General features: G+C 35.8%; 1 protein-coding gene across 2 annotated transcripts; it reads left to right on the top strand.

Moving 5' to 3' along the window:
- The first annotated feature begins 2,788 nt into the window (after positions 1-2,788).
- Positions 2,789-12,173, top strand: LOC136222274 (pentatricopeptide repeat-containing protein MRL1, chloroplastic). Of its 2 annotated transcripts, XM_066009857.1 has the most exons (19): positions 2,792-3,198; positions 3,320-4,040; positions 4,177-4,405; positions 4,478-4,541; positions 4,638-4,782; positions 4,879-4,994; positions 5,377-5,505; positions 5,672-5,845; positions 6,004-6,168; positions 6,369-6,509; positions 6,941-7,040; positions 7,615-7,723; positions 7,835-7,926; positions 9,082-9,172; positions 9,659-9,890; positions 9,990-10,082; positions 10,469-10,517; positions 10,849-10,942; positions 11,453-12,173. In XM_066009857.1, exons 1-19 carry the CDS (start codon positions 2,890-2,892, stop codon positions 11,697-11,699), a joined length of 3,300 nt encoding a protein of 1,099 aa, XP_065865929.1. In that variant the 5' UTR covers positions 2,792-2,889; the 3' UTR covers positions 11,700-12,173. The 2 variants fall into 2 exon arrangements, with proteins under 2 accessions (XP_065865930.1, XP_065865929.1); XM_066009858.1 differs by lacking the exons at positions 10,849-10,942; positions 11,453-12,173 and adding an exon at positions 10,728-10,846 and having other exon boundaries at positions 2,789-3,198.
- The last annotated feature ends 686 nt before the right edge of the window (positions 12,174-12,859 follow it).

Below are 12,859 nucleotides of genomic sequence, written 5' to 3'. Positions count from 1 at the left end.
GAAATCGTAAACCAGATTCTAGAAAATTACTTGCTAAAAGATATAATGCATTAGTAAAAATAGTTCTAGAAAGCAAAGGGATTCATCTCCAAGTAATGAAGCCTCGTCTTCATCTCCAAGTAATGAAGCCTCGTCTTCATCCAATTCATAAAGCCTCGTCTTTATCCAATTAATGAAGTCTCGTTTTCATCAAATTAATAAATCCGCATCTTCATCATAGAAATAACAAAGTCTCGCCTCCACAAAATGCACAAAAGTCCCTAAATGGCTGATCATTTTTACTGATCCCTAAGGGCGGGTCATTCTCCTCAATATGGCAAAACTGAAGAAAAAGAAGTCCCTAAGGCGAATCATAATCCTATGCGGTAGGAATAAATGGCCCCATCTAGGGCGGGTCCACTTTCCTCCAAGATAGAAAAATAAAACACGGCGGATCAAGCCCTGATCACCGCCAGGATTAAAACATTTCTCAGACGTGAGATCTTTACATCCTTCAAAACTTCTCTTAAAAAGAGGAGTTTTCTACACCTATGGCAGATTGATCCACCTCAAAGAGAGGAAGCAGATCAAACGCTTACGGTAGCTTGATTCCCTCAAAAGGAATACCAAGCACACAAACCTTCACCAAGGTTCAAGCCTTCACAAAGGTTTTCATACAAGGGTATGGCTGGCCACCTACTCTAAGTTGCCTTGGACAGATCACTCAAAGATAGGTAGCAAGTCGATCATCAAGACTAAGCCATATGAGATCCACGGGCGGATCTCTAAGGCGAATCTCCTTATAAACGGTCAGAGTTCACAGACAACGTAAAAATCTCCATACATTGGATCCTAGGGAAAGAAATACATAAAGCTTATCATAAGCTTCTAGGGATATGGTTGGCCACCTACCTCGAGACATAACAAGTTTGAAACCTTGAGAAAATTCAGAAGAAGTTTGAACACTTAAAAGATCAATAGCATGGAATGCGATTAGACAGCCCTAAAGAGCTTTTTATACCTTTAGGGGGGCTTCTGATAACAACCCAAATTATTCTTGAATAAAGAATAAGGGAAAATTAATAGAAATAATGGCAAACCATTATTCCTTCTAAAAGAAATATTTATACATGATTAATGTGGCATTAATGATAATTAATGCAAGGGAGAATATGCAAATAATGAGGAAAAAGAAGGAGTTTCTAGCACTATGCCACGCCACGTGGACCATGGCGAGATACGCCATAACAAGATACGCCCAATGAAAGCAAGTAGCAGAGACCCACCATATCTCTCAAGGAGAGCGTACATATGCCTTGACGGATCAAAGAATATTATCCCAAGGACCAAAAGGGATATTCACCTTGAGAACGCCGCAAGAAGAACCAGATGGCGGATCTCCACGGTTCAGCTCAGTGAGATCCGCTGGCGAACCTATGAGGCGAATCTCCTCTTTCACCTAATTCATCACAGTAACGGCTAACCGCCAACTCGGCCATAAAGATCATTAAATGAATCATTAATAGTCTTAAACCACCAGGTTAAGAGTAACTTGTAACCGCCATTAAATGAGCATTAATGGAGACTTTCTAGTTACCTAGAGGTTACGAATTCCCCAACTATATATAGCCTACATCCCTAGGCTATCAAGGTACACACATTCACTTATTCTTTGTCAATTCAGTTTGCTCTCTTGATCTTCCTTACTGACTTTGGCATCGGAGTGTCCCCGGCCGATCCCAACGGCGCCTCACAGGGAAGTGCTCCGATCAAGGATTTTTCCCCGTGTTATCACCATCTAACTTTAGTCTATCTCATTACTGGACTACCTTCGGTTATCTTATGCAGAAGATTCCATTCAAACAACTCTGATTAAAATATGAGATTATAAATAATCTTTTATATACATATATTATCCACTCATATGTATATTCTTATCCTGCATACTAATGAACCGAGATCTATTGTTACTGCAAGACGTCGTCAATTATTGAGCAAGTTCTACTCAAAAATTCACCCCATCCTTATCTTTGTCACCACAATTAACAAAATGAGGGTGAACGCTCTACTTTGTCTGACATGCTCAATTGCAAACATTAACATACAATATTTACATATAGATGTATTATAGGTGATTCAAAAAGACACTTTATTGAATTTGAAACACATGTCACATAAGTTATATGTGGTATATGTTTAGATCCTAAGTAATCCGTGAGACCTAATATGTTTTACAAAAACATCTCTCTTGACAGGTTTCGTTAGAGGGTCAGCAACCATGTCATGAGTCGAAACATATTTGATACAAACTTCTTTGAGTGCAACTAATTCTCTAACGAAGTGATACTTAATCTCAATATGTGTTGCTTTACTATGAAATCTTTTATCCTTAGAAAAAGCAATAGCTGATTTACTATCACTGCTGCTTATTATTATTGGAAAACTTGTTGTAACAACGTTTAGGTGATTCATGAATCTATTCAACCAAACGGGACTGCAGATAAATAAGATGTGTACTTAGCTTCCATGGTGGATAATGCTACACATCTGTTTACTCTGATGATATAAATAAGCAAGAAAGAGTACTAGTTTTTATTACAAACTGTTTTAAATACTAACTCAAATAAAATTAAATAATGCATCCCCTACGCAAGGCCAGCGATTAACAGGGGCAAACGATGGATGAGATCCACAGAACGAGGCCAATGGCTTAGATGTCATTCCCAACCCAACGAAAGAAATAAATAAAAAGAATACCGTTTTCAGCCACGTCAGCAAATATATCCATTTGTGTTTCTTCTCTCCTCTTCTTTCTTACTTCCATTCTCAACCTCCTCCTCTACTTCTTTTCTTCCCCCTATCCTCTTCTCCACCACTTCACTTCACTTCACTTCCCTCTCTTCTCTTTTCATGGAGCTTTGCTTCTCTCCTCAATCCATATTCTTCGCCTCTCTCTCTTCCCCTACACCTTCAATTCGACGAGATTTCCTTGGTTGCTCCCATAATCTCCGACCTCCCGGTGGAGCTCTTCTTCCTCGAACAAAATGCAGGAGACTTACAATTCGTCGCAGTAATTCTCCCTCTTTAGTAATCAACGCGTCTTTTGCTTCGGAATCTGTTCTTCTTTTTGTTGCTGTTTCAGCTCTCTCTGCAGTTTCTTTTACTTACTTGAATCACCACCTCAATAACAGAAGCAGCCTCAAGAAGAATTCTAAATTGGTAAGCTCAGTATTGAATTATTATCCTTTTTTCTTTAATTTTCTTGCTAAGTTATTCGATTAGCAATCGAATTGGTTTCATCTATGTTCAGCTTGTGCTCAAGTATCTCTTATTGATTTAGGCTCTGGGTTCACTCAGCTATCAGTTATCTCGGTTCGGCAGAAATGTCGTGAACCACATTGTAGGAAGTTCGGGTTCAAAAATTGGGGATGTTCACAGCGGGATAAACCTGCAAGTGCAGAGCCAAGAATTGGCCGAGAAAGCCACAGAAAATGGCTATGTAATCGAGGCAAAACGAACCCATATTCAAGTATTGGAGAACACTGTGACGAACGAGACTTCTCTTTTAGTTGAAACAACAGAATCAGTCAATGCTGATTACGCTGTCTGTAGTGCTCCAAAGCATAAGGTTTCTGTAGAATCTGAAGCTTCTCATTTATCAACTCAGCACCTTGCAAGTCCCGAACCAGAAATTGTGCCATCACTTGTGTTGGCCAGCGGAATTTCGGAGTTAACATTAGAAAATATCAGAAACAGAACTGAATTTGATTCAGAGTTTCCTCAACTGATAGTGGAGGAGTCCAACATTGCTTCACTTTCTACAACTGTCGAAGTTGATGAAAAGAATGACTGTTCTGGCCATAATGGTATCACCAAAGAATCCAGTAGAGATGATATTTACACATTTTATGAGGAAAAGCAGTCAACTGCAAAATCTTCATCAAAATTGAATGGTTTTAATGCGGCCTCCTCTTTGATTGGAAATGGGTTTCCTTTGTTGAAGCTGAATGGTGCAGTTAAAGATGCACAATTATTGAAGCAGCCATCATTACCAACTTCAGGTTACCCAAGAAAAGAAAGCATATACTTTGATTTTGCTTAGTGGTGTAAAGCTAGTCTTATTTCCATTTTAGTTTAGCTATACAACAGTGGAAATTCTTGTAAGATTAACTTGAGCATTTTTTTTAATCCCTCTAGAGTCTGTTGAAGAAGAAGTACGTGTTGCACATTTTGAAAGGCGTCTATCTCACAAAAATGAGAAAATCGGAAAGAAACAATTTCCAAGAGAGAAGGAAAAAAGAAATCTTACTCAAACTGATCATGCAAAATCATCAGAATTGTCTTCCCCAAATGGCATAGATACTACCAACAAAGAACATCCTTCACAGCAAGCCTACATTTACAATGGTTTGCTCAGAGACGGAAGGTGATTCTCATCATTCAATTGTTCATGTTCTGATATTTCACCTCTTGGGCTTATTCTTGAATCATTTGTTAGGTTAGCCGAGTGTGTAGATTTGCTTGAAGATATGGAAAGAAGAGGTTTGCTAGATATGAGCAAGGTAAGATTACATATATTTAGCCCCTCCCTTATATGTTGTTGCTTCCCTTGAATTTGATTATCAGAGTTAGAACTGTAGTGATCTGTGGTCTTTCAGATCTACCATGCAAAGTTTTTCAAGATATGCAAACAGAAAAAGGCAGTTAAAGAAGCTTTTCGTTTCTGCAAGTTGATTCCAAACCCAACATTGAGCACATTTAACATGCTCATGACAGTGTGTGCCAGTTCACAAGATTCAGAGAGTAAGTTCATTTACAAATTCATGCTTACCTTGTCAGCATCTGTAATGATTTAATGTGGTTATGCTTGCAGTTGCTAACTCTGTATTATTGATTTAGGAGCTTTTGAAGTGCTACAATTTGCCCAGGGGGCTGGACTAAGAGCTGATTGCAAACTGTACACTACTTTGATATCTACCTGTGCTAAAAGTGGAAAAGTCGATGCAATGTTTGAAGTACAGTATCTTCTCAGTTTCTCCTGATTTCATTGCTGATGAAATTTAGGATTTCTGGTGTTCATTTTTGTGGTTATATTTGATTATTCCTTTATGCTTTGGCTCTTAATACTATAGTTGGATACTTTTTTTTTTTTTTTTCCCTTTTCGCTCCTTATATTGTTCTGAGCCATAACTCCTTTTAAATCTAGATTAAAGGAAAATTCCTTTTAAGTGAAAGCTAAGGTCAACGAAGAAGATAATTAATTTTTATGTTTGACCAGGTCATTTGATGCATTTATCACTTTTCTTTATGACTTACTTAGAGACGGAAAATAGAGTTGGTTTTCTATGTTGATTTTGATTGTAAATGACTTGACAAGTACGCTAATGACCATGCTAGGTCTTTCACAAGATGGTGAATGCTGGAGTTGAACCAAATGTTCATACATATGGAGCACTAATTGATGGCTGTGGCAGAGCTGGACAAATGGCTAAAGCATTCGGTGCTTATGGGATATTGAGGTCCAAGGTATAGTGTAAATTTATGCATATCCAAATATGCTTACATTTATCACGTGGGGCTTAGTCTATCCTATAAAATCCTGAGGCTTGCTCTAATATAATTTTGCATGGAAGGTGGTTGTACATCCAATTATTAAATTAATATTCCATTGATAAGATGTTGTATGCAGTAGAATGTGAAGCCAGACCGAGTTGTCTTCAATGCACTTATCTCTGCATGTGGTCAATCGGGAGCTGTGGATCGTGCCTTTGATGTGTTAGCTGAAATGGGGGCTGAGACACAGCCTATTGACCCGGATCATGTAACTGTCGGTGCACTAATAAAGGCATGTGCAAAGGCGGGTCAGGTGTGTATATTATATGTACTTTGAGTTTTGTGTTAGAGATAATAAGACTATACTTGAAGCCTTGACCTACCTTTTAGGTTGAGTGGTTCTTTGACATCTTGTGGTTTCAAAATTATTATCTCTAATACGTTTATGATAGAATAAGACGTTCCTCTTAGGTTGATCGGGCAAAAGAAGTATACAACATGATGAACAAATATAACATCAAGGGCACTCCAGAGGTTTATACTATTGCTGTAAGTTGCTGCAGCCAGACTGGTGATTGGGAGTTTGCACAATGTGTGTATGATGATATGACAAGAAAAGGCGTGGCCCCTGACGAGGTACTCTAAAGTACAAAAATTAAGATCTTCCACAAGGAACAATTGCTAAAAATTAAATGAGAGCAAAATGAACGTCTAATCATAAAAAATTAAAGGGTCTGCTAGCATTTCTTGTTAAGCATAGCTACGGCAATATTTGTTTTTTTTTTAAATAATTAATACATATTATCATAATAATGCTTACAAATGTTTTGATGCAGATGTTCCTAAGTGCATTGATAGATGTAGCTGGGCATGCTGGAATGGTGGATGCTGCATTTGAGACCTTACGAGAAGCCAGGAGTCAAGGAAGACAATTTGGAATTATACCATACAGTTCATTGATGGGAGCTTGCACCAATGTATGTGTCATAAAATCAACCTTGTGGTGCAAAAAACTTGAAACAAAAATGTCCTTTTGATGCAAATTACAGTCTTGCATCAGCAGTATATAATCCATATGCTTAATTCTTGAGTTGTATGTGTTCAGGCATTAGCCCTTCAAATTTTTCTATCCAATTATGAAATTTTGAGATCCAATTCCTGTTTTTATCATGAAACATATGGTTTTAATCACAGCTAACCTATCCACTTCTTCCTTCATGTTATGACTTCTGTAGAATTTGTTTCAAACATGTGTGTCATATAATATGGGAGTTGTGACGTATTAGGATGAGGGGAAAATGTTGTGTCAATGTCATTTTATTTTTGCTTTGTATATGTTTCAAACCAGAAATATTATTAAGGCTGTAACCTGGGTAGCAATTATAACTGTTGCTTCTTTCTGTTTCAGGCCAAAAACTGGCAGAAGGCACTGGAGCTGTATGATGATCTCAAGTCCATTAAACTGAAACCAACAGTCTCAATCATGAATGCTCTGATCACTGCCTTGTGTAAGTCTGTATAATACTTGTTTCAAGATGGTTGACAATTCTGTGTCTTGTAATTGGACATGCCATATATTTCTCGTAGGAATGACCCATTTTGCTTTTAAGGTTTGTTGGAGAACAAAAAATTGTCGGATGAGAGTTAAGACTTGGTGCATATTAACCTTATAATTGTCCTTCTGTGGCAGTCAAGTTGGATTTTCTTGGACGAATTCTAGAACTTTATTGTGAGAGTAGTAATTACATTTTCTGTCTGTGCTTTTCTATCTTGATCATGTTAAAAGTTCAGCATTCTTGACTTTTGGTATATTGGAAAAGTCATTTGTAAATTAATATAGATGCTAAAGGCTTTTTAATAACTCTGTAGAAATGCAAACATATACTAAAGTGGATTTTTTTTTTTAAAGTAAGGACTCTGTCGTATAGGTTTTTTTTTTTTTTATGCATTTTCATAACCAAGTTCTTGCAAATGCTACTTCATATATAAGTATAGTAATGTAAAAATCTGGCACTTGTGTGGTCTAAACATAAAATTGAAATAAAAAAGATAAGGAAATGAAATAAGAAAACTTTGCTACAGGTGATGGGGATCAACTATCAAAGGCTATTGAAGTTCTGTCAGAAATGAAATGTCTTGGCTTGCGTCCAAACACTATTACATACTCCGTACTCTTTGTGGCCAGTGAGAGGTATGGAAACTATGACACTGTATACTGTCTTTGGCAGTCAACTTTCCAGAGTCTTAATTGGTATTTTCATCTCCTCATGCCACAAACTTCATCCTCTCACTTCCTTTGCAGAAAAAATGATCTAGACGTTGGCTGCATGCTTCTTTCACAAGTAAAAGAAGATTCTGTTACCCCTACCCTCATTATGTACAAATGCATAATTGGTAAGTTTCAAAGAGAATCACGTCTTTGCCAAATCTGTGTTATATCTGAATTGGCACATTCATCTTCTGATTGATTGCATATCATTTCAATCTTTCAGATATTTGAAATATTAACTATTCCTGTTTGTGATTTCATTATGTTATAATCTTTCTTTTGGTGTTAATGACTTGAACTGTTTTATCAAAGACTATTTGGAAAATCAAATGAGATTTTATGGTGTAGAGATGGCATCCTTGTAAATTATAAAGCTTTTCAGCTTACAGCCAATAATCTTGTCTTATATAATCTCTCTCTCTCTCTCTAGTTGTGCCGTGATTTAAAACTACAGGATTTATTGTCTTGGATTTAGTGAACACGGTTAAACAATAGTCAGGAATTTATTATTTAGCATTTGAACTATTGAAGTCATTACTTGGCTAAAATTATTTCCTATATAATCTTTATTATTTTCTTTATCCCAAATGTAGGAATTTGTACACATATTAGGTTCCACAATTTTATAGACTTCAATGTAGCTTTAAGTTTACTGGCACAAACATTGGTTGATTGGATTCGTGTATGCTCATAAGACTTCAAGTTAGATGGATTGGAATTGGAGTCCTTAAAGATATCTGAATTTCAATAAGAAATAAATTTCTTCATTAATATTTCCATATCTATTTGATAAAGGAAATCTTATAGGTTGTCAATTCAAATCTATTTATTTAATTCTATGCATCTGAACACATTACAAGAACCTTTCTGGGCTGGTCGTTCCTTTCTTTGGCTCAAATAAAACAATTTGAAATTTTGGCTGCACCAAATATATGTCCATGTAAATTCAACAATATGGATAAATGATATTTAATATTGCTAATATCGGTCAAGGAGAACTTCAAGACCTTTGTCCTTAACTTCACATATGGTTTTCATTCGCTATCATTGTCATTTCTTGTCTTTGGCATATCAAATACTACAAAATGTGTTTCTTCCAAATATTAAGATATTCTCAACTGCTCATATCCTTTTTCTGTTTATCTTTGAAATTTGACATACGTGTAATGTTTTATTTTTAAAAGCTTTCAAGTTATGGCTTATGTAAGTGTTCGTGCTCAACGTTCTACTATAATATAAGAATAACCATATTTAATGACTTTCATTAATCCTTTGGATAGGCATGTGCTTGCGAAGATATGAGAAGGCTTGTGCAGTTGGTGAGCCTGTTTTGTCTTTTGACTTGGACCAGCCACAATTAAAAAATGAGTGGTAATTCATATTTTTCACTCTACTACTATAAGTTTTATATATATATAACATGTTTATATGCATTCTTTCTCTTTGAAGTGACCTTTTTTCTTTCATTATTATTCTTTTTAATGAGTTTATCATTTGTAAGAGTAATTCTTCAAAGCCTAAACTTTTAATAGTTATGAATGTTTTGATAGTGTTCATAATTTTGAGCCTATTTCCAGATCTAGACTTATAAATGGAATTAAGTTCTTTGTCGACCAATATGACATGTTTTAATATATTCCCTTCACTCCCAGAGATGGACATTTAGAGAATGAAGTTTGCAGGACTTGACATTTATTGGTATCTCAGTCCCTGAAAGGTACCTTGTGGGAGGGGTGTTTGCCGGGACGTATAAATGTCAATTAGGCACACTATCTACCTAATTTGGGATTATCTTAATATTAATGAATAGTTGACCTATTATGTAAAAGAAATCTCACTTATGCTTCTGTTCTTCAGGACAAATATGGCATTATCGGCCTACCGTGAAACAATTGCAGCTGGTGAGAAGCCTACAATGGAGGTTGTTTCACAAGTTTTGGGATGCCTACGGTTCCCTTATGATGCTTCTCTAAAGAAAAGATTACTTGAAAATTTGAGTGCTACTGCTGACTCATCAAAATTCTCGAACCTCTGTTGTTTGGTGGATGGATTTGGAGAATATGATCCTCGTGCCTTCTCATTGCTTGAGGTCAGTGAGTAGCTAGGCTATTTCTTTTCTGCATTTCATTCTTGATTATAAATTCATTGTTCGTCTAGCTGTATTCAGACTAAAACTTGCCATCTACAGGAAGCTGCTTCTCTTGGAACAGTGCCATCTGTATCCTTCAAGCAAAGCCCAATTGTTATTGATGCAAAATCTTTGCAAATTCATATCGCGGAGGTAAGTATGTTTGTGTCTTATGGTATTTTAGTGCCCCTGAGCTGATAGTTTTCATCTGGCATATGCGTACTCCTTAGGCATCATTTCTAATTTGTGCACTTCTAAACTTGCTGATATCTTGTGACTATCTGACTTCTTAACTTTTCTTCAGTGGCTTATCCAAAATATTCCAATTTGTTATATGCTGACAATTGATATGAATAGAACTTGCTCAGCTCGCTCCTACATTATCACCATTTTTTTATAGTTAATTGTCTGTAATTGAAAACAGCAGTGTATAAGTTTGTATTTTCTAAATAAAATATGAGTTTCAAATTGTTTCATTCTTTTGCCCCTTCTCAAATCTAAATATATGCCTCCAATGACATCTTAAGATATCTTGTCAGGTGTACCTATTAAAAACCATGAAGGGTCTCAAGCATCGGCTTGCTGCTGGTAAGGGTTTGTTTGTATCACTAAATTAATTAAAATTCTCTGGATCTTAACAGAATATATATGCATCAGCTTCTAATGTTTCACTGGGCTATGCTAGTCTCCATATCTTTCAAAAATATTGAAACAGAAACTAATGATGTCATTTTAACCTGTCAATAATAATCTCCTCATAACTTCTTGATGTCACTAACTGTCATACTATTTATCTAGGAAGCTGGTTTTGCCACTATTTCTAAAGGAGGAAATTGGGAAGATTGCCTGTAGCACGTTTTTTTTTCCATCGTGTAATAACTGATAGAGTTGTTCTCACTACCATCAATATTTTTGGCAGGGGCAAGGTTACCCAATGTGACCATTTTACTGTCTGTAGATACGGCACAATTCATTACTCCTGAAAGGGAGAAAATGATAAACCTTGCAGGAAGGTGAGAAGCCCTACTTCATAAGTGAAATAAATATTATCTTGAGATGAGGTTTATATAGTGGTCGTGTAAATCCTGATATCTGGTAAAGTTTCAATTTTATCTAATTATGTCGCTTTTTTACAAGTTTAATCCATAATATTATAATGGTAGAAACTGTAATCAAGGGTAAAATCCAAAACCTGTTTGAAACTCTTTACCTTTGATCCTTATTTCTTTCTTTCACTTAATCTTCAAAATGCATATATTTTTCCAAAGGTTAGATAAATCGAAGTGGTTAGAACCAATATAGCTATTATGAAAGCCTATTGACCTACATATGCACCACAACTTACCTTTGTGGCTTAAAAGGCAAGAAATTAAATGTATTTCTGTAATCACAGCTTGAGTATGAAGATGCAAGATTTTCACAAGATAAAATGTCTCCAGTGATAAATTATGCATGATGGGAAGTCATTGAACTGCACATTTATAGTGCTGTATGTTTGTAAATGTGAATGGATTTGGTTTCAGGGTTGGGCAGGAGGTTGCATCTTTATTGAGAAGGTTAGGAATGCCTTACCAAGGGAATGAATCATATGGGAAGATTAGAATCAATGGGATATCATTGAGAAGATGGCTCCAACCAAAGCTTGATTCTCCTTTCAGTGGAAGGCCAGAAGAGTTGAACTTGAACTTGAACTCATCCCTATCACGATTGGGAAAAGGAATACTTCATCAGCAGCGCAATATACGAACTGGCGATTTGCATTTGGAATAAGACGGCTAGTATTTATTTCTTCTGACGGGAATTCTCTCAAAGGAATGAGTTTGTCCTCATAATCAGATGACAACTGAGTTGTGGATGAATAGTCTCATTGTGATTGAATATCTGTTGGGAAATTTTGGGCAGAAGTAGAGAGTTTCTTCCTTCAAAAGACTTGTTGGTGCTGCTTCCAAAGGAACATAAATAAAATGGATATCGACAAAGATTAAACCTTTTCCGGCTGATATAAAAGAGATTACTGTATGTTAAGAGTCACCCATGGTTGCATTTTGTAGAGAAATAATTTAGTTATGCAAGTTAGTGGCCTTTGCCATTGCTTGCAGCTTTAACAACAGAAGCTGCAATGTGAAAGTGCGAGAATATGAAGATTGTCTCATCACGTAATGTATTATATTTGTGAGCAGACATCATCTACAAATGTACATTAATTGTCAATTTTGAATGTGATATTACTCCAATTTACAATTTTATCACATGATTGCAATTTTATGATTTGCATACTACAGAAGCACTGAAAAGTAGAAATGAGTAATTCCTATTGAGACAAAATAACACATTGAAAATTTGCTTTAAGCGAGTTATCACATTTAGAAGACAATGTTTGCTGCAGAGGAAATATTAGGAAAATTTTGAAGAATTTGATGAGGTAAATACAATAAATTGTTTGAGGATAGACATTTAGCATTGGAATGTCAAAAGCTATATTTGATTTATTCACTTTGATGTTTCTAAAAAATGAGAGCAGGTCATTGATGTGGCAATTGAATCCGATCACATCAAGCCCGGCCACAGGGCACGACTTTCACAGCCCAAGCTCTCTCCTCAAAGAATGTATTCAGAGGACCCTCCTCGGTGTAGGTCAAGTCGCTTCGAAGTGATCTCGTAGCATAATCTCCGTACCTCATTATTTAATACGATGAACATGTATCAAAACCACCACCCATCTTTCACTCCATATATATAACTATTTCATTTGAATAATACATCCTTGTATTTGTTTCAACTTTTATTGATAATATAATTTTTCCATGAATTATGTAATATTCATTAATAAATGATTAATCTTTTTGTGATATAATAATATTTATAATTTTTAAGCAAAGTATAGTCTATACTATCTTGCTTTTAGTAAGCAAAATTTCTAAACTAGAAAT

Source organism: Euphorbia lathyris, chromosome 3 (genome assembly GCF_963576675.1).
Source record: "Euphorbia lathyris chromosome 3, ddEupLath1.1, whole genome shotgun sequence".
Taxonomy (NCBI): Eukaryota; Viridiplantae; Streptophyta; class Magnoliopsida; order Malpighiales; family Euphorbiaceae; genus Euphorbia; species Euphorbia lathyris.
The sequence above is the reverse complement of the archived record's forward strand: the minus strand, read 5'-3'. Positions and strand labels throughout refer to the sequence as shown.